A 22,741-nucleotide genomic window follows, 5' to 3' on the forward strand; every position below is an offset into this window, starting at 1 on the left:
AATAACATGAAAACATGCGTGACTTCATTCATCATCAGGAAAATTAAAGTACAATGTGATACTACTATACATCTAACAAAAGGGCTAAGTTTGAAAAGGTGGAAAATATCTTCAACCTCATTGGTAAAATAAGAAACAAAAGATGGAAAGTATCAAGTATTGGCAAGAATGTGAAGAACTTTCACAATATGAATGAGGATTTAAACTGCTATACATTCTAAGCAATTCCTATGTATTGCTATGTATCCTAATTGCTATACATGTTAAATTGAAAAAACGTAGTCATTTTCTTCTAAGGCTTAGCATGTTTCCTTGTGACAATTTCACTAGTATTTACCCCCCAAATTCCATACATGTTTTTTTTTTCAATTTTATAACTTTATTTGATGTATTTGACGATCAGCGATTAGTTCTCATCCACATTGACTGTCTGTAGATTTTTGAAAGTGGTAACAGGTACGTAGGTAACCAAAGTATAGAGCTTATTTGGTGAATCTTCATCCTCATTACGTTTTCTGGACAGCCGCACACGGATTCAGTATGGGACATTCCTTATTCCTTTGGCCCAGACAGCTTTGTTGAGCCTGGTATCAATGCGCACATCTGGAGTTCCCATCTCCTTCATGGCAAATTTCCGAATCTCTTTGAGTGCCCGAGGGGCACGCTTCTTGAAGCCCACTCCATGGATGCGCTTGTGAATGTTGATGGTGTATTCTCGGGTCACCACCTCGTTGATGGTAGAACGGCCCTTTTTCTTCTCGCCACCCTTCTTTGCGGGAGCCATTCTGCCGGATCCAAGCTGGAAAGGAAGAGCGCGAAGTATTGTGCATACATGTTATTAAATGACATGTACTATACCATAGATAATAGCAGTTTAGTCCCAAATGGAGAAATATTCAAATGTCCTTCAACATTAGAATGAATAGATAAATTGTGGTACATTCACAATGAGTGACATCAAAATGGATAAATTGTGGTAGTCACAATGAAATACACAATATCCATCAAAATGGATAAATTATGGTAGAGTCACAATGAAATAATAGATGTAGTGTATAGCAATGGGAAGAAATAGTCTATAACAGAACACAACAACGTAGATGAATCTCACAAACATTGATACTAAGAAAACATGCAACAAAAGATACTTTGCAATTCCATTTATGCAAAGTACTAAAATAGACAAAACTAACATGCTGTTGGAAATCTGGATGTTGTAATTATTTCAAAGTAGCTTGAAGGGGGCTTCTGAGGTGCTGGAACTACCTTGCATCTTAATCTAGGTGCTAGTTACAGAATTGTGTTCTATTTGTGAAAATTCAAACTATGGAGTTATAATATGTGCAGTTTCCTATATGACTATCATACTTCTGAGAAAAAGCTAAAATTAGTGATGCTACTGATAAGTATATGATAGGCTGTTAATATAGTGTGGCTCCCCCCACCCAGCAAACATTATGAAATCATACATAAAAATATATTTATTTTAAAATCTCAATTTTACTCCTGCCCACTCCTGAAAGAAAAAACAAACATAATCTGATATCTATTTGCTGAATATGAAAGCCTAAAATGGCTACAATAAAGGTTTCTATAATTTTAGTAATAGTATTTTAGTATTTAAAATCTTAATCATACTGATTGGGATTACCAAATAGATATTGAAGAATGGAGTTGTAAATGTACAAACTTGTTTCAATCAGCATTTTTAAGAATTGTTTTCAACATTGTTAAATCAATCAGTTTAAACTTTGAAAATTATCTTGCTTGCTCTTGAATGTGGTGATGACTCTTATATGTTTGATAACTTTGACTTTAAGTCATGCCAACTGAATAATACAGCAACTGTAAGATCAAAGGTTAATTATTATTATTATTATTTTTTTTTCTAGGCAAGAACTTTAAAGAACCGAACTGTTACCAACAACATAAAAAACCAGTATAGTATATACAAAATTTTTTTATGTCAGGAGAAAATTTATCATGTTGGCAACAGAACATGTGCTGCAGACCTCCAAGCGGCTGGCATAGTACATCCACCCCGTGACAGGCCCACTGGGACTGTGGTGAACATGCCTGTGCCCCAGTACAAAGTCCCCTTTCCCTAAGAAATGTACAGAAGGAGAGATGAAGAGCATGCACCCAAAAGGAAGAGGGAGAGGCTGGGTGCCCTGTGCCCCGAGCTCAGAACTTCAGGGGGATGACCGGCCAGTACTTGGGTTGCTTTCGGTCACAGTGCTTGTCAAAGCTCAGCTGCACCGCAGCTTCCATGGCCTGGATCTTGGCAGCGCTGTCCCCGTACAAACGCTTCATCTCGGCCTGGCGCCGCTCACCAGGCCTCTCAGTTGGGGCTTCTATCGACCGGCGGGTGTTGCAGTACAGGTCGTGGTCAGCGTTTACGTAGCTGTTCAGGCGCTCTGCATCCAGCTGCTGCTGCCGCCGTCGTTCTTCTCTGTGCCTCTCAGTCTCTGCAAAGTATTGGCGGAGCTCTTTGGTGATTTCCATATTGCTCAGGTCACATTCTACCTCTGCATCTGACTCAGTCTCCATCTCTTCTTCTTTGGACAAAGCTTGGTCTTCTCTTGTGGATGCCTGGATCCTACTGCTGCAATGTGGATGCTGCCCAGACCTTCCGAAGTGTGAAGAACTGCAGGGGTAGTCCTGCCAGGCCAGATGATGGTCATAGAAGGACTGAGGATACGCAGCCTGGTTATCGTAAGAGCTTTGGGGAAGAAGTGCAGGAGGGAAGTACGATGGAAGACTGAAACAGGATTCCACGGCCTTCCTGTAGGCATTGTGATGGCTTTGCATCCAAGCCATTGCTTGATGATAATGTTGCCAGTATCTTGCATATACCGGATGAGAATACCAAGGCCTGGTAGCTTTCGATGTTGATGCCTTCACCGCTGCCATCTCTGATTGTGAAAGTCCAAATGGGTGCCGAAACTCCCTGGGAATGTCTCCCACTCTTTTATGGCACAAGCCTTCAGGGACTGAACAGTAACTTTTCTCCGAATGGGCTGGTGGAGCTCGTGGGCGCGCAGCTTGCGGATCCTGGGCGTTGGCCGAGCAGGGGCCTAGTTTTCCTTGGAGACACAGAGGGGAAATGGGGACACGAAGGGGGCGGCTGTTGCCGGGGCGACTGGAAGCGCGCTTCCGGTCGGTTAATAATTATTTTAACTTTCAGTTGGGTGATTGATCACATTATTTCTCTAAATACCACACAACCTGGTTCTTCTTAGCTCCTGCATGTCATGAACCAAAAGGAACATCATGTAATCCTTCAAAGCATAGCACCTAATCCTTGATTGATTACTTGGCACTGGGGAGTGTGTATGCTATTTTTAATAATAAAGAAGACAAATAGATTCTAAGAAGCTATTATTAGGTTCCTATTTATACCAATGTCTAATTATAGGATGGATTTGTTATTATTTGGCATTTGGCATTCATTTTTTGGATCAGGCTTTTAATAGTTTTAAATAGTATGTGAATATAAATAATATATGTATAAATGTTAAATATTCAGACTTATTATGTTGCTCTTGGACAAATTAAGAATTTTCAGTTCTTATGTGTATTCTAGACAGTGTAAAAACTGTCTTTTACTCTGGGTCATATTCCTACTGCCTTAACATATAAGCTTTTCAAGAGGAGTCAGGAGTTGGGAAGGAGTAGTAGTCTAAGGCTGCTTCTGCTAGTTTACTATGATGTTATTACATGTAATGATTCATTTATTCACTGAATCATATATTTATAAATAAAATACATACGTGTGTATATATAATATAGCAATGAGCCATCACTACATTATCATTTGGAATGGCTAACATCCAAAAACCCAGCAATACCAATTGCTGGCAAGGATGTGAAACAAGAACTCTCGTGTGTTCCCGGTGGAAATGTAAAATGGTACAATCACTTTGGAAGACAATTTAGCAGTGTCTTATATAGAAAAGTTTTTCACATATGAAAAAAAGCTCAACATCACTGATTGTTAGGAAATGCAAATCAAAACCACAATGAGATACCATCTCAAACCGGTCAGAATGGCTATTATTAAAAACTCAAAAAACAACAGATGCTGGCGAGGTTGTGGAGGAAAAGGAAGGCTTTTACACAGTTGATGGGAGTGTAAATTAGTTCAACCATTGTGGAAGACAATGTGGTGACTCCTCAAAGACCTAGAGGCAGAAATACCATTCAACTCAGCAATCCCATTACTGGGTATATACCCAAAGGAATAGAAATCGTTCTATTATTATTATTATTATTATTATTATTATTATTATTATTATTTTGAGACAGGGTCTGGCTCTGTCACCGAGGCTTGAGTGCAGTGGCATGATCTTGGCTTGCTGCAACCTCGGTCTCCTAGGCTGAAGCAATCCTCCCACCTCAGTCTCCCAAGTAGCTGAGACTATAGGCATGTGTCTCCACATCTGGCTAATTTTTGTATTTTTGTAAAGATGGGATTTCATCACTTTGCACAGGCTGGTCTCAAGCTCCTGAGCTCAAGCAATACGTCTGTGTTGGCCTCCCAAAGTGCTGAGATTCCAAGCATGAGCCACCATGCCGGGCCTAAATCATTTCTATTAATATTATAAAGATACATGCATGCATATATTCATTGCAGCACTATCCACAATAGCAAAGACATGGTATCAACCTCAATACCTATCAATGGTAGGCTAGATAAAGAAAATGTGGTACATATACACCATGGAATATTATGCAAGCCATAAAAAGGAATGAGATCATATCCTTTGCAGGGACATGGATGGGGCTACTAATGCAGGAACAGAAGACCAAAACCAAATACCACATATTCTCACTTATAAGTAGGAGCTAAATGATGAGAACACATGGACACATTGCGGGAAACAACACACACATAGGGGCCTGTTAGAGGGTGGGACATGGGAGCAGGGAGAGCATTAGGAAGAATAGCTAATGGAGGCTGGGCTTAGTACCTGGGTGATGGGATAATCTATGTAGCAAACTACCATGGCACATGTTTACCTATGTAACAAGCCTGCACATCCTGCACATGTACACCTGAACTTAAAAGTTGGAAATAAAAAAACAGTTTTTCCATACCATTCAGGAACCACGCTCCTAAGGTATTTGTTCAACTGCTTTGAAAACTTAGGTCAATACAAACCCCTGAATACAAGTGTTTGTATCAGTTTTATTCATAATCACCAAAAACTAGGAGTAACCAAGATGTTCTTCAATAGGTGAATGAATAGACAAACCATGGTACATCCATGCAATGGAGTTCTACTCAGCAATGAAAAAGAGTAAATTATGAAGTCAAGCAAAGACTTAGATGAATCTTAATTGCATATTACTAAGTGAAAGAAGCCAAACTGAAAAGACTACACAGTGCACACATATCTTGGTTCTTTCATTTTTGTGGGGGTGGGGGGCATGGGGTCTGACTCTGCCTGGCTAGAGTGCAGTTGTGCCATCTCGGCTTACTGTAACTTCCACCATATCTTGGTTTCTAATACCATTAGTCAGCAAATGAATCAGCACTCTTTGAAGAAATGGCCAATTCTAGAATTGGGGCAGTAAGTATACAAAATGAGCATAGAGCATCTTGTGCCAGAATGTACAAGTACTCAAAACAAAACCACCAACACTACCACCAACAGAAAAGCCAGAACCAAAGTCAAACCCAATAAAAATATAGGAAAAAAAAAAACATATTAAGACCATGTCAAAGGGACACAGGAGCCAACTTAAAAGTACTCCCAATGTTCAAACTGGAACAATTTGAGCAGCACAGTAAAGTGGTATTAAATTATAACCCAAAGCATAACGTGAACATCCATGAGTCCATACTGATGGAAATAAATGGTTGAATAAGTCAATAAGTAGGGCAGAATAGATAAATCTCCAACGCAGATCAGTTCCAAATAATTTGCATACATATTCCACCCTCAAGGAGGGTGAGCATAACTCCTTATTTATTTATTTATTTATTTATTTATTTATTTATTTATTTTTGAGACAGAGTTTTGCTCTTATTGCCTAGGCTAGAGTGCAGTGGTTCAATCTCGACTCACTGTAACCTCCGCCTTCCGGTTTCAAGCAATTCTCCTGCCTCAGCCTCCCAAGTCACTGGGATTACAGGCTCCTGCCACCACACCCAGCTAATTTTTTTGTATTTTTAGTAGAGATGAAGTTTCGCCATGTTGGTCAGGCTGGTCTTGAACTGCTGACCTCGTGATCCACCAACCTCGGCCTCCCAAAAAAGTGCTGGGATTACAGACATGAGCCACTGCACCCAGCTGAACTCCTCATTTCTTAAATGTGGGAAATGCAAAGCGACTTTCCTAGGAAAAGTACAGTATGAAAAGGAGAAAAAGAATGACCTGATAATGAAGAAACCTGAAAAACATCATCTTAGCCAAGTGATCAAGGTTGACATCAACAATGATAAGTTATGTTAATAGTTTGTACCCTAGATATGATGGGATGAGAATGGCATTTTGCCTCTGTGGTGTTTCTCCCACAAACCCATAATACCAGTCAAATCATGAAAGAAATATCAGAAAAATCCCAACAGAGGAACATTTTACAAAATACCTGATCAGTACTACTCAGAAATTTCAAGAATACCCAAAACGAGGAAATTCAGAGAAACTTAAAGCCAAGAAGTGACTAAGGAGACATGACAACTAAATGTAATGTGGTGTACTATACATGGTCCTGGAAAAGAAAAGGGACATTAGATAAAAACTAAGGAAATGTGAATGAGGTATGGACATCAGGTAATGTGTCAAAAGTGGTTTATTAGTTATAGTAAATGTACCGTACTAATGTAAGATGTTGCTAATATGGGTACCTGGGCTTAGGGGATGTGGAGCTCTCTGTACTCTCTTTGCTATTTTTCTGTATGATAGTTCTCCCTTATCTGCAGTTTTGCTTTCTGTGATTTCAATGATCAACCTATGATCAACCATTGAAAATACTAAATGAAAAATTCCAGAAATACACAATTTACAAGTTTTAAATTGCACACTATTCTGAGCAGCAGGATGAAATCTCTTGCTGTCCCACTCCAAGACATGAATCATCCCTTTGTCCAGTGTACCCATGCTGTATATGCTACCCACTCAATGGTCACTTAGTAGTCGCCTTGGTAATCAGATTGACAGATCACAAGAAGGGTGAGTACAGTACAATAAGCTATTGTGAGAGAGAGAGAGACCACATTCACATAACTTTTATTAGTATGGTGTTATAATGGTTTCATTTTATTGTTAATCTCTTACTGTGCCAAACTTATAAATTAATTTATCAATTAAACCTTATTATATATATAGGAAAAAACAGTATGTATAAGGTTTGGCACTAGCTGTGGTTTCGGGCATCCACTGGGGTTTTAGAACATACTCCCAGAGGGTTGCTGGCAAGTTGAATAAGAACAGCTCTGGTCGCAGCTCCCAGAGAGATTGACGAAGAAGGCGGGTGATTTCTGCATTTTCAACTGAGGTACCCAATTCATCTCACTGGGACTGGTTTAACAGTGGGTGCAACCCAAGGAGGGTGAGCCAAAGCAGGGTGGGGTGTCGCCTCACCCGGGAAGCACAAGGGGTCGGGGAACTCCCTCTCCCAGCCAAGGGAAGCCATTACGGACTGCACCGTGCACTCCAGCCCAGATACTGCGCTTACCCCACGGGTCTCTGCAACCCCTAGACTAGGAGATTCTTTCCAGTGTCTACACCACCAGGACCCTGGGTGGCCTGGGCGGTCTTTTGGGCAGACACTAAATTAGCCGCAGGAGTTTTTTTTTTTCATACTGCAGTGGTGCCTGGAACGTCAGCGAGACAGAACCATTCACTCCCCTGCAAAGGGTGCTGAAGCCAGGGAGCCAAGTAGTCTGGCTCCGCGGGTCCCATCCCCAGGGAGCCCAACAAGCTAAGATCCCCTGGCTTGAAGTTCTTTCTGCCAGCACAGCAGCAGTCTGAGCTCGATCTGGGACACTGGAGCTTGGTGTGGTGAGGGGCATCTGCCATTGCTGGGGCTTAAGTAGGCGATTTCACCCTCACAATGTAAACAAAGCCTCCAGGAAGTTAGAACTGGGCGGAGCCCACCTCAGCTCAGCAAGGCCACTGTGGCCAGACTGTCTCCTCTCTGGGCAGGGCATCTCTGAAAAAAAGGCAGCAGCTCCACCTTATAGATATAACCCCCACCTGCCTGGGACAGAGCACCATGGGGAAGTAGTGGTTGTAGGAGCAGCTTCAGCAGACTTAAACATCCCTACTAGCAGCGGATCTACCAGCACAGCATTCGAGCTCTAATAAGGGACAGACTGCCTCCTTAGGTGGGTCCCTGACCCCCGTGCCTCCTGACTGGGAGACACCTCCCAGCAGGGGTTCACAGACACGTCATACAGGAGAGCTCTGGCTAGCATCTGGCAGGTGACCTTCTGGGACAAAGCTTCCAGAGGAAGGAAGAGGCAGCAGTCTTTGCTGGTCTGCAGCCTCCACCAGTGACACCCAGGCAAACAAGGTCTGGAGTGGACCTCCAGCAAACTCCAGCAGACTGCAGCACACGGGCCTGTTAGAAGGAAAACTAACAGAAAGGAATAGGATCAACATCAACAAAAAAGATCTCCACTCAGAGACCCCACCGAAGGTCACCGACTTCAAAGACAAAAGATAGATAAATCCGCAAAGATGGGGAGAAATCAGCGCAAAAAGACTGAAAATTCCGAAAACCAGAATTCCTCTTCTCCTCCAAAGGACCACAACACCTCGCCAGCAAGGGAACAAAACTGGATGGAGAATGAGTTTGACGAATTGACAGAAGTAGGCTTCAGAAAGTGGGTGTTAATAAACTCCTCCAAGCTAAAGGAGGATGTTTTAACAATGCAAGGAAGCTAAGAACCTTGAAAAACGGTTGGACAAATTGCTAACTAGAATAACCAGTTTAGAGAAGAACATAAGTGACCTGAAGGAGCTGAAAAATAGCACGACAACTTCATGAAGCATTACAAGTATCAATAGCCAAATTGATCAACTGGAAGAAAGGATATCAAAGATTGAAGATCAACTAAATGAAATAAAGTGAGAAAACAAGATTAGAGAAAATAAGAGTGAAAAGAAATGAACAAAGCCTCCAAGAAGTATGGGATTGTGTGAAAAGATCAAATCTGTTTGATTGGTGCACCTGAAAGTGACGGGGAAAATGGAACCAAGTTAGAAAACACTCTTCAGGATATTATTCAGGAGAACTACCCCAATCTAGCAAGGCAGGCCAACATTCAAATTCAGGAAATACAGAGAATGCCACAAAAATACTCCCAGAGAAGAACAACCCCAAGACACACAATTGTTATTATTAGACAGATAAATGAGACAGAAAATTAACAAGGATATCCAGACGTGAACTCAGATCTGGACCAGTGGACCTAATAGACATCTACAGAATACAGAACTCTCCACCCTAAATCAACAGAATATACATTCTTCTCAGCACCACATAGCAGTTATTCTAAAATTGACCACATAATTGGAAGTAAAACACTCCTCAGCAAATGCAAAAGAATGGAAATTAAACAGTCTCTCACACCACAGTGCAATCAAATTAGAACTCAGGATTAAGAAACTCACTCAAAACCACACAACTACATGGAAACTGAACAACCTGCTCCTGAATGACTACCGGGTAAATAAATAAATGAAGGTAGAAATAAAGATGTTCTTTGAAACCAATGAGAACAAAGACACAGCGTACCAGAATCTCTGGGATACAGCTAAAGTAATGTGTAGAGGGAAATTTGTAGCACTAAATGCCCACAAGAGGAAGCAGGAAAGATCTAAAATTGACACCCTAACATCACAATTAAAAGAACTAGAGAAATAAGAGCCAAAAAATTCAAAAGCTAGCAGAAGAGAAGAAATAACTAAGATGAGAGCAGAACAGAAGGACATAGAGAAAGGAAAAACCCTTAAAAAAAAAAAAAAAATCAATGAATCCAGGAGCTGGTTTTTTGAAAAGATCAACAAAATAGACCACTAACAAAACTAATAAAGAAGAAACAAGAGAAAAATAAAATAAATTCAATAAAAAATGATAAAAGGAATATCACCACAGATCCCACAGAAATACAAACTACAACCAGAGAATACTATAAACACCTCTACGCAAATAAACTAGAAAATCTAGAAGAATGGATAAATTCCTGTACACAGACACCCTCCCAAGACTAAACGAGGAAGAAGTTGAATCCCTGAATGGACCAATATCAAGTTTTGAAATTGAAGCAGCAATTAATAGCCTACCAACCAAAACAAAAGTCTAGGACCAGATAGATTCACAGCCAAATAATACCAGAGGTACAAAGAGGAGCTGGTACTATTCCTTCTGAAAGTATTCCAAACAATAGAAAAAGAGGGACTCCTTCCTAACTCATTTTATGAGGGCAGCATCATCCTGATACCAAAACCTGGCAGAGACACAACAGAAAAAGAAAATTTCAGGCCAATATCCCTGATGAACATTGATGTGAAAACCCTCAATAAAATACTGGCAAACTGAATCCAGCAGCACATCAAAAAGCTTATCCACCATAATCAAGTTGGCTTCATCCTGGGAGGCAAGGCTGGTTCAACATTCGCAAATCAATAAACATAATCCATCACATAAACAGAACCAATGACAAAAACCACATGATTATCTCAATAGAGGCAGAAAAGGCCTTTGACAAAATTCAACAGTCCTTCATGCTAAAAACTCAGAATAAACAAGGCATTGATGGAACGTATCTCAAAATAATAAGAGCTATTTATGACAAACCCACAGTCAATATCATACTGAATGGGCAAAAGCTGGAAGCATTCCCTTTGAAAACTGGCACAAGACAAGGATGCCCTCTCTCACCACTCCTATTCAACATGGTGTTGGAAGTTCTGGCTAGGGCAAAAGGCAAGATAAAGAAATAAAGTGTATTCATTAGGAAAAGAAGAAGTCAAATTGTCTCTGTTTGCAGATGACATGGTTGTATATTTAGAAAACCCCATCGTCTCAGCCCCAAATCTCCTTAAGCTGATAAGCAACTTCAGCAAAGTCTCAGGATACAAGATCAATGTGCAAAAATCATAAGCAGTCCTATACACCAATAATAGACAAAGGGAGTCCTATACACCAATAATACACCAAAAATAGATAAATGACTGAACTCCCATTCACAATTGCTACAAAGAGAATAAAATACCTAGGAATACAACTTACAAGGGATGTAAAGGACCTCTTCAAGGAGAACTACAAACCATGCTCAAGGAAATAAGATAGGAGACAAACAAATGGAAAAACATTCCATGCTCATGGATAGGAAGAATTAACATTGTGAAAATGGCCATATTGCCCAAAGTAATTTATAGATTTGATGCTGTCCCCGTCAAGCTACCACTGACTTTCTTCACAGAATTGGAAAAAACTACTTTAAATTTCATATGGAACCAAAGAAGAGCCCACATAGCCAAGACAATCCTAAGAAGAAAGAACAAAGCTGGAGGCATCACGCTACCTAACTTCAAACTATACTTTAAGGCTACAGTAACCAAAACAGCATGGTGCTGGTACCAAAACAGATATACAGAACAATGGAACAGAACAGAGGCCTCAGAAATAACGCCACACATCTAAAACCACCTGATCTTTGACAAACCTGACAAAAACAAGGAATGGGGAAAGGATTCCCTATTTAATAAATGGTGTTTAGAAAATGCTAGCCATATGCAGAAAATTGAAACTGGATCCTGTCCTTAAACTTTATACAAAAATTAACTCATGATGGATTAAAGACTTAAACATAAGACCTAAAACCATAAAAACCTTAGAAGAAAACCTAGGCAATACCGTTCAAGACATAGGCATGGGCAAAGACTTCATGACTAAAACACCAAAAACAATGGCAACAAAAGCCAAAACTGACAAATGGGATCTGATTAAACTAAAGAGCTTCTGCACAGCAAAAGAAACCATCAACAGAGTGAACAGGCAACCTACAGAATGGGAGGAAATTTTTGCAATCTATCCATCTGACAAAGAGCTAATATCCAGAATCTACAAAGAACTTAAATAGATTTACAAGAAAAAAAACAACCTCATCAAAAAATGGGCAAAGGATATGAACAGACACTTCTCAAAAGAAGACATTTATGCAGCCAACAAACATGAAAAAAAGCTCATCATCACTGGTTATTAGAGAAATGCAAACCAAAACCATAATGAGATACTATCTCATGCCAGTGAGAATGGCGATCATTAAAAAGTCAGGAAGCCACAGATACTGGAGAGGATGTGGAGAAATAGGAACACTTTTACACCACAGGGCCTGTCGGGGGGTGGGGAGCTAGGGGAGGAATAACATTAGAAGAAATATCTAATGTAGATAATGGGTTGATGGATGCAGCAAACCATCATTGTACGTGTATACCTATGTAACAAACCTGCACGTTCTGCACATGTATCCCAGAACTTAAAGTATAATTTTTTTAAAAAAAAAAGGAAGAAAGAAAGAAAAAGAACTTTTTTCAACTCAAAAAAAAGAACATATTCCCTATGGATAAGGGTGAAAAACTATCGATACCAAATTATTTTAAAATAAAGTTTTTATTTTATTATTCTAAAATAATAGAAATAATAAAACAAAAAGTTTTTAGAATAATAAAATAAAATATTTTAAAAATTTATAAAGTTTATCCAAATGTTTATGAAAATTATATAAATATTGGATTTCAGGAATGTGAAGAGTAAGACTAGAGCTCCCAGTCAGGTTTCTAAATGTAATAGTGTTTTTTACTGTTCTGTAGCAAAATAAGAATAGGGCTATGTAATATATTTTTCATGAAGCTAAATTGATGCAATATAAATAATTATTCCTTATTCTGAGATTCTTTGTGGAGTTTGTGATGTTAAAATATATTTTGCTTTGAAATGATGCTAATACTAGGCCTGGTCTACTAGTATAAAAAGTTGATATTGGTCCCTGAAATAAAAAGTCTGAGATCCATATCCTTTAGAAAATCAATTCCTGACAATTCAGAGATTTGCTCCTCTTCCTAAGCAGAGCCAAAATATTACTGTTCCATGGCGTTTTCTTATACCTTTCTCTACCTGTATTTAAGAGTCTAGATGGGTATCCTATACCTCTGGCACCCTCAGGCAAAGGAAATAAAAGCAGAAGAACCAAGTAAAATAAAAGTGAAGATTTCACACAATCTCCCTGGCATCCAGTTGTAGGAGGAAATGCCAGCCTTCTCCAAATTTCAGAACCCATGAAAAAGACTCTTTTACCAACTCTTTTCAGTAAAGAAGAAAATGAAGACTAGAGAAGATGGCACCTCAGGGCAATGGATTCAGAAAGTAAGTAATTGATGTAAATCTGTTTTTAACAGAACCCAAAAAGGTTGATTGTGGGCTTTTGTGTTTAAGGGTACAGTCAGCTAGGCATTTTTCTTCTGAGATTGCAAGAGTTAAAAGTTCCACTGCCTAACCTTTTGAGGTTATCTGAAAATAATTAAAACCTCCATTAACTTCCACAACTGCTCTTGCCTTGCACAACAGTTAAATGAAAAAAGCCAGGAAAAGTTTCAAATGTTTTCATTGATTGTCATACCTCTATAAAGTAAGTGTGTGGATGTTTTAGTGATGTGTATTATTTATTCAAATGTGCATTAGTTTGTCCAGCAAACATTTAGTGGTTGCTATTTGCCACTGTAATGTATGTGCTGTACATGTAAATGTGAACAAGACATTCTTTGCCCCTAAATGGTTCATAATCTAGTTGAGAGACATAGTTGCCACACAGTATGGTAAGTGCTTCATTAAGGACTAATACAAATTTGATATTTAGAGAAAACTTTATGGAGGACAAAAGCTGTCTTGAAAGTTGGCTCAATGTTAAGAAAATACAGATTATTCAAGGTGAAAACTTCAAACTTTAGTTGGAATAATACTGAAAAGAAAAGAGATATTCTGTATCACAGATACAGGGGAGCAGTATAAAACATTATTTAAAGTGCTATTTTAGACACCTGGGAATCTGAATTATAACTCTTTTATAATTTATACTCCTGCTGTGAGAGGGATTCTTTATCCATAAGATGAAGGAAAAGAAAATAGTCTGAGTCCCTTTCCTAATACTTTGTCTTTGTAGCCGCTAATAAAACACATGTAGCAGAAATCACTAAGTGTACAGAGGATATACTTATCCAGAGACAAAGCTAGAGAAGCTTAGAGGTGGGCTCATATTAGAGAAAATGGATGAGGGTATGAGTTCTCTCTTGCAGAGAGAAGAGAGGCAGCCTTACAGTGGGGTGTCTTTCCACATTCAGTGCTAAGGCTAAGATCATGTGCCAATCTCAAAAGAAGACAATCATTTGCTACTAGGCAAAATTATAAAAGTTGCACCAGCTGTTTTCCTGGGTGTCCTACAATATTAACATTACCTGAAAAACTGTAGTTAAGATGGGTGGTGATTCCACTCAGACATCCCCCCAACTTGCAAAGCCCCTGAGGTTGGGTGATGTTGGTTGGAATGGCTGGGCACTTGGCCAAGGGAAGTTGAATTGTTGATGTATGTCATTTGGGCTTGGTGAAGTATATTTGTGTGGTGTTTTGCCACTGTTATGTTTTGCCCACCATCTAAGTATAGGACAGACTTCTAGGATATTCCTAACTCCCAGTGTGCTGATTCATCCAGCATCATGTCATTCGATGCTGAGTCAGAGGTGGGTCACCTAATAAAAATGTTATTTTTCTGAATATTTTGACATTTGTGTTACTTTCAGTGTTAAAATAATTGAGATTTGATGTGATATTTTATTCTAAGTAAATATACACTTTTTAACCTAATCATGTTTACATAAGTATATATTTTTCTTTTCTTTTTATTTTTTCTGGAGGGGCACAGAGTCGCTCTGTCGCCCAGGCTGGAGTGCAGTGGTGTGATCTTGGCTCACTGCAAGCTCCGCCTCCAGGGTTCAAGCAATTGTCCTGCCTCAGCCTCCTGAGTAGCTGGGACTACAGGCGCGTGCCGCCACGCCTGGATAATTTTTGTATTTTTAGTAGAGATGAGATTTCGCCATATTGGCCAGGATGGTCTTGATCTTCTGACCTCGTGATCCACCCGCCTTGGCCTCCAAAAGTGCTGGAATTACAGGCGTGAGCCAACACGCCTGGCCTATTTTTCTTAAAGAGGATCCCCAAAATTGTTTATGCTTCAGGCTCTGCAAAACATGAATATGTCCATGCTTAATTCATCTAATGGGAATTAGATAAATTCAACTCACTCTCCCTCTTGCTCATTATAATGATCAATCAGTCAAACCAACAACAACAATAATCTTGTCCGTCTGCCTGTTGATGCATAGAAGTACAAGAGGGTGAAATTTTTATTTCATATGTAGACATATAAATATTACAAAAAGGTAAATTCTTGGCTGAGGTACTGTTTTCACCTGCCTGATTTTTCAGTTACGTGTAACTAGTTATTACAAAACTCCATATGACAACCATATAGTTTTTCCTTTATTTAATATTGAGAGAGGATGAAAGGCACAGGAATGGTCTAGAGATGAGGATACATTGTCACCAAGGAGGTACACAAGCCAGAAGAAGATTGAGAACTTTGAAAGCCAAGTCCAGTGACAACCCTATTAATAATCAGCCTCATCGTTATAAATAGAAGATGGACAAAGGGACCATTCCTCACTGGGAAACTTTAAAAAGCAGCTTCCAGTGACTCTAGAAGCTACACTGGTTTTTTCAAAAGTTGCCTTTCCAGAGACCGCATAGCAAGAGAATAATTAATAAAATAATAACTCTATGAGCATCCTGAGGAACTTGTAGCTTTCTTGGATTTGATTTTTATCAGATGGGTGGAAATATGATTAAACCATTTGACACACAGAGGAAGCTAATTGGAAGGATGAAGCTGAAGGGAAGCCTCCCGGTTTAGGTAGATGAGTTTTGAAGGCGATTTTATATGTTAAAAATACTACAAGAGGCAAGATACATTGATTCAAATCCTATGTATGCTACTTGATATGGCCCAGTTACCTCTAACGTACTATGAGGGCTTTCCATACACTATTTTCCATACAGGGTGGTCAGAAAATGAAATTGAGATAATCAGTGGCTGGCACACAGAATTACAAGGGTTCATTCTAAGAATACTATTGAGTCAAGCCTGTAATCCCAGCACTTTGGAAGGCCGAGACGGGCGGATCACGAGGTCAGGAGATCGAGACCATCCTGGCTAACACGGTGAAACCCCGTCTCTACTAAAAAATACAAAAAAACTAGCCGGGCGAGGTGGCAGGCGCCTGTAGTCCCAGCTACTCGGGAGGCTGAGGCAGGAGAATGGCGTGAACCCAGGAGGCAGAGCTTGCAGTGAGCTGAGATCCGGCCACTGCACTCCAGCCTAGGCGACAGAGCAAGACTCTGTCTCAAAAAAAAAAAAAAAAAAAGAATACTATTGAGAAGGGAGGGTGCTTACCAAACTCCTGAAATTTTATGCAAATATTTCTATGTGTGAACATTTCGAGGAGTAAGAGGTTCACAACTTTTATTAATTTCTTGAAAAGATCTGTGACAAAATAGGCTGAGAAGAATGAAAGTAGGAGCTCATTTATGTTTGTGAATGAATTGCAAATAAAAAAGGTCTGAAATTTTCTAGAAGTATAATAGTCATCAAAAAGTAAAACGTCCGAGACAGAAGAGAAATTGAGTGAGGTTATAGTGGGAAAAGTATTCAAGTTGATGTTGATCAGATAAAGTGATACTCTATTTGTACTGATCGTTCAGTGCTATTCTTGCTTTCTAAGTCTTTTTTTTCTATGCCTAAAGAAGTAGAAAATATTTTCTATTTTTTCATGCTATGAGCCTATGAACATGGCTGACACATTTTCAATGCAAGTAATTAAAAAAAATTGATAATAGCTTAAAAGTTAAGGATGTGATCCTGAATCTACATCTAAATAATTATGTGGACTTGTGCAAGTAATTTGCTTCAGTTTTCCCAAGTGTGAAGTTGTAGTGATGAACCATTTCTTCTTCTTAAGAATAATGTTTAAAAAATGGACTAATAAATAAAAATATACTGAGTTTATTTGAGTGAAGTAGCTATTTAAAATCAACATGTTAACTAATCATTAGAGAAATGCAAATAAAAACCACAATGAGATTTCATCTCACACCAGTTAGAATGGATATTATTGAAATATCAAAAAATAACAGATGTTGGTGAGGTTGTAAAGAAAAGAGAATGCTTATACACTGCTGGTGGGAATGTAAATTAGTTCAGCTATGTGGAAAGCAGTGTGGTGATTTCTCAAAGACCTTAAAACAGAACTACCATTCAATCCAGCAATCCCATTATTGGGTATATACCCAAAGGAATATAAATTGTTCTCCCATAAAGACACATTCATGTATATGTTTATCACAGCACTATTTACAATGACAAAGGCATAGAATCAACCCATCAATGGTAGAGTAAAGAAAATGTGGTACATATACACCATGGAATACTATGCAGCTGTAAAAAAGAACAAGGTCATGTCCTATACAGCAACATGGATGGAGCTGGAGGCCGTTACCCTAAGTGAACTAACACAGAAACAGAAAACTAAATACAGCGTGTTTCACTTACAAGTGGGAGCTAAACGTTGCATACACATGGATACAAAGAAGGGAACAATAGACAGTATGGCCTGCTTACAGGTGAAGAGTGGGAGGAGGGTGAGGATCAAAATATAACCAATAAGGTAATATGCTTATTACCTGGGTTTTGAAATAATTTGTACAGCAAACCACTGTAACACACAATTTGCCTGTACAACAAGCCTACACATACACCCCTGAACCTAAAATAAAAGTTAAAAAAATAAAACATAAAATTAAAATGTTATAGCATATTTTTCTTTCAAAGAGTAATCTACTTTTACACATTTTATAGCAATGGTATTATCTCAATAAATTAAACTATTTCTTGAGAAGCTTAAATGTACTATTGGTATCTACATTTCAATATCCATTGGAATTGATGGTGAACATCTGTTTTCTTTTGGTTTGTTCTGAGACAGAGTTTCACTCTTGTTGCCCAGGCTGGAGTGCAATGGTGCTATCTCATCTCACCGCAACCTCCGCCTCCTGGTTCAAGCGATTCTCCCGACTTAACCTCCCGAGTAGCTGGAATTACAGGCATGCACCACCATGCCCAGCTAATTTTGTATTTTTGGTAGAGACAAGGTTTCTCAATGTTGGTCAAACTGGTCTCGAACTCCCAATCTCAGGTGATCTGCTCACCTCGGCCTCCCAAAGTGCTGGGATTACAGGCATGAGCCGCCTTGCCCGGACTGATGGTGAATATCTCAAGTCATTAGTTTCTTTACCTATCTAGTGGATTTTACATCATTATATGATTATCATTAATATCCTATTGTCAAAATCCCAAATCCCCATGTCTCATTGCACATATACTCATTCAGTCTTCACCCAACTAAGCCAATAAATTGTTAACATAAAGATCACTTTTTCAGGGGGCCATCACTTGAATCTCTAAAGTTGAGTATCTTTCTCTCTTGCACATTTAATTACTTGTTCAACTCTTGTTTTCCCTGTTAGACTATAAGAACTAGGTGGCAAAAACTGAGGGTTTTTTTGTTTGTTTGTTTTGTTTTGTTTTGTTTTTAATACTACTATATCCCTAGGACTTAGTAAACAGCTTAATTTATAGCAAGAACTCAAAAAAGTTTGTCATCATTATTTATTTTAAAACCATCCTAAACTTATAGTAAAGTTGCAAATGCAGTACAGAGGACATGTTTTATGTATTTATTTATTTTTAATTTGCTGGACCATTTCACAGTAAATTGCTCACAAGATGCCTCTTCATTCACTAAAATTATAATGTGTGTGTGTGTCTGTTTTTTTTTTGTTTTTTTTTTTTCCCAAACAAAGACACTCTCCTAGGTAATCACAATACAATCATCAAAATCAGGAATTTGATATGGATATATGACTCCCATCTGAACTTTAGACCACAGTCAGGTTTCACCAATTGTCCCAGTAATGTCCTTTATAACGATCTGGTGCAGAATAAAATTTAGTTATTGAAGTAATTAAATTTAGTTATTCCAGCCTTTTCAGGCTGAAATCCTTCCTCAGTTTTTGTTTGTTTGTTTGTTTGTTTTTGTTTTTGTATGTTTTTTTGAGATGGAGTCTCATTCTGTTGCCAGGCTGAAGTGCAGCGATGCAATCTCAGCTCACTGCAACCTCCGCCTCCCGGGTTCAAGCAGTTCTCCTGCCTCAGCCTCCCGAGTAGCTAGGATTACAGGCACACACTACCATACCCAGCTAATTATTGTGTTTTTAGTAGAGGCAGAGTTTCACCATGTTGACCAGGATGGTCTTCATCTCCTGACCTCGTGATCCGCCCGCCTTGGCCTCCCAAAGGGATGGGATTACAGGCATGAGCCACCTGGCCTGGCCGCTCCTCAGTCTTTTCTTGGTTTTCATGGTCTTAACTGTTTCACAGACTATAGGCCAATTATTTTGGAGGATGACTCTCAGTTCGGACTTACAGTATGTTTTCTTTCTTTCTTTTTTTTTTTTTTTTTTTGAGACGGAGTCTCGCTGTATCGCCCAGGCTGGAGTGCAGTGGCCGGATCTCAGCTCACTGCAAGCTCCGCCTCCCGGGTTTTTATGCCATTCTCCTGCCTCAGCCTCCCGAGTAGCCGGGACTACAGGCGCCCGCCACCTCGCCCGGCTAGTTTTTTTGTATTTTTTAGTAGAGACGAGGTTTCACCGTGTTAGCCAGGATGGTCTCGAACTCCTGACCTCGTGATCCGCCCGTCTCGGCCTCCCAAAGTGCTGGGATTACAGGCTTGAGCCACTGCGCCCGGCTTACAGTATGTTTTCTTATGAGTAAATTCAGGTTATTCAACTTTGGCAGGACTATCACACAAGTAATACCAAGATTTTCTCATTTCTCAGCTGGCACAGAATTACTGAAGATGTCCACTTAAAGCCCTAGATTAAGGCGGTGTTTGCCTCTGTAAAAATAGTCTTTATCTCTTTGAATTATTAACTGTTTTGTGGAGAGATATCTTGAAATAATATGAATATCTTGGTCCTTCGTGTAAGTGAATAAGTTATTTTTATCATATAAACTCATCTTTGTTCAACGGATCATTATCTCTTACTATCATTACGTATATTGATGCTCAAAGTATCCCATATTTAGCCAGAGGAAGCCTCTTCAAACTGATTCCTGGGACCTTTGATGTGTCCCCATCATTCTTTGAGCATATTTTACTTTCTGGTACAGCAAGGCATTCCATACTCATCTGGCACTTTCTGCACTCTGGAGTCAATTACTTCTCCAAGAAATCCTTGTTCCTTTTAGTGAATAATGATATTTTTAAAGCCACAAGCTGAGCTTTTAAGTGTGTTTATTTCTTTTCGATTGTCGTTGTTTCTAGAACTTCACAGTGGACAGTGGACAGAGGACAGAGCTGTGGAATGGACAATCAGCCCTCTGTATTTGTGCATTCTGCATCTGTGTATTCAATCATCTGCAGACTGAAAATATCTGAGGGGAAAAAAAAGAATGGTTGCATCCATACTGAATATGTACAGACTTTTTTTCTCGTAATTATTCCCTAAACAAAACAGTATACCAAGTATTTACATAACATTTAAGTTACATTAGGTATTATAAGTAATCTTGAGATAGTTCAAAGTATATGGGAAGATGCGTGTAGGTTATATGCAAATAATACATCATTTTATATCAGGGATGCCGTGGGTTTTGCTATCCTCACAGAGTCCTGGAACAAATCCACCACAGATACGAAGGGTCAACTTTATGTGAATACATACACATGCACAAGTGTACACACATTTACATTTACTTTCATATTCATCATTATATACCGAGAACTGTGAATTCACATTAATGAGTCCACTTCCTCCAAATCAACACCACAGGAACCATTCTATCTCCTTTTCCAGATTTGTAACTCCCTTCTTTGACGGTGAGAAACCTGTCTCTTGTTATCCTTCATACACTTACTTACTAAGCAATCTCCCTGTTTGTAATAAATCTCATGTCACCTGCACCATGCACCCCATGGTGTGGATGCTCTGTTCATCCTGTCCAGGTTATGACTCCCTCCACAAGACTGGTACTGCTGACCCTCTGTGGAGAAACTCCTTAACCCACTTCAGCTCTAACAACAGTACTGGGGCCACTTTCTGCCTGGATACCCTCCTCACCTCCTTTGGCTCAAACTCCCTGCTCTGTATCATGAGGAATGTCTTAGTCTGTTGGTGCTAATAAAACAAAGTACCACAGACTTGGTAAGTTATAAAGAACAGAAATTTATTTCCCACAGTTTGGGAGGCTGAAAGTGCAAGATCAAGGCACTGGCAACCTCAGTGTCTGGTGAGGACACAATCTCTGGTTCCAAGATGGTGCTTGTTGCTGCATCCTCCAGAGAGGATGAATGCTCTGTCCTTACATGGTAGAAGGAACAGAAGGGCAGAAGGACCTAGCCTCTTCCTTCTAGACCTTTTATAAGGCACCGATCCAATTCATGAAGGCAGAGCCTTCATGACCTAATCACCTTCAAAAGGCCTTAACTCTTAGTACTATCACACTGGATCTTAGATTCTAACACATGAATTTGGGGGAGAATGCATACACTCAAACCATAGCAGAGGCCCCCCTACCACCAGCATGGATGCCTACGGATGCTTATCCCACCTGATACCTCTAGGACTACATTGTTCAGAAGGAGCAAGGACTGCATTGTTCAGAAGGAGCAAAGGGTCAAAGATTACATTTTAAACTTACGAATGAAAACCAACTTAAAATGTTATTGACATTTTTTTCAAGTATATCCAACCTCTAGATATATTTTATCCCCTTTTCCAGACTAATCTGTGTTTCTCCGGATATATGATACAGTTCTGCTTTATCAGAGGAGGAATATTAAGAAAATTCCATGCTTTTTACACTTTTATTGTTAAGTTTTTGTATTTGTTTAGCTCAGCATTTCTCAACTGGAGAAATTTCCTGCCATTTTTGGCAGGAAATTCTTTGTTATAGGATTGTCCCACATACTGTAAGATATTTTGTATCCCTGACTCTCCATTCACTATTGCCACAAAAAGCCCCCCACTAAAAACTTGGCATAATTAAAAAACAAAAACAATAATAAGTTACTCTACCTATTTCCAGCTGCTTCCTAGGAAAGCAGTCTTCCTTCCGTTGAGAACTTCTGGAGCTCTTTGCAGTTTGTATAATAGCTATTTCCTAATAAATTCTTAGGTTCACACTAATTCACATGGAGACTCACATAAAACAGTTCCATCACCATTTGTTCTACATCAAGTTTGTTAACCTTGTAGAATCCGTGCTTTTTTGGTCAAGTAATATCATATCGTCATTGGCTTGGTAAGTGTCTCCCGATGATCCTGTTTTAGGTTTGAGGCCCACACCACCAAATGCTGCTTTGTAAAGGAATTTTCTTCGGTCACTAAAATGTCCCTGAAATTAATTGAAGCATGTAAGCCATAAATACAAAGCTGTCTGAAACAACTGGTTAGAAATATTTAAGTCCTCAATGCCATATATGAAATGTAAGTGTGTTTTTGGATTCTTAGCTGTATATTTTCATAGAAATGGTGGATAGTTTGTGTTGGGACA

The 22,741-nt window shown here is 39.2% G+C and overlaps 1 protein-coding gene and 1 pseudogene across 1 annotated transcript; both read right to left on the reverse strand.

Annotated features, from left to right (window-relative positions):
* Nucleotides 1-356: 356 nt before the first annotated feature.
* On the reverse strand, nt 357-821 carry LOC103224271 (large ribosomal subunit protein eL31-like; annotated as a pseudogene).
* Nucleotides 822-1,942: 1,121 nt separating this feature from the next.
* On the reverse strand, nt 1,943-3,259 carry LOC103224264 (gem-associated protein 8). The gene has a single exon (XM_037982187.2). The coding sequence runs from the start codon at nt 2,911-2,913 to the stop codon at nt 2,185-2,187; it is 729 nt and encodes a 242-aa protein (XP_037838115.2). The 5' UTR covers nt 2,914-3,259; the 3' UTR covers nt 1,943-2,184.
* Nucleotides 3,260-22,741: the final 19,482 nt, after the last annotated feature.

Source organism: Chlorocebus sabaeus, chromosome 4, assembly GCF_047675955.1.
Source record: "Chlorocebus sabaeus isolate Y175 chromosome 4, mChlSab1.0.hap1, whole genome shotgun sequence".
Classification (NCBI taxonomy): Eukaryota; Metazoa; Chordata; class Mammalia; order Primates; family Cercopithecidae; genus Chlorocebus; species Chlorocebus sabaeus.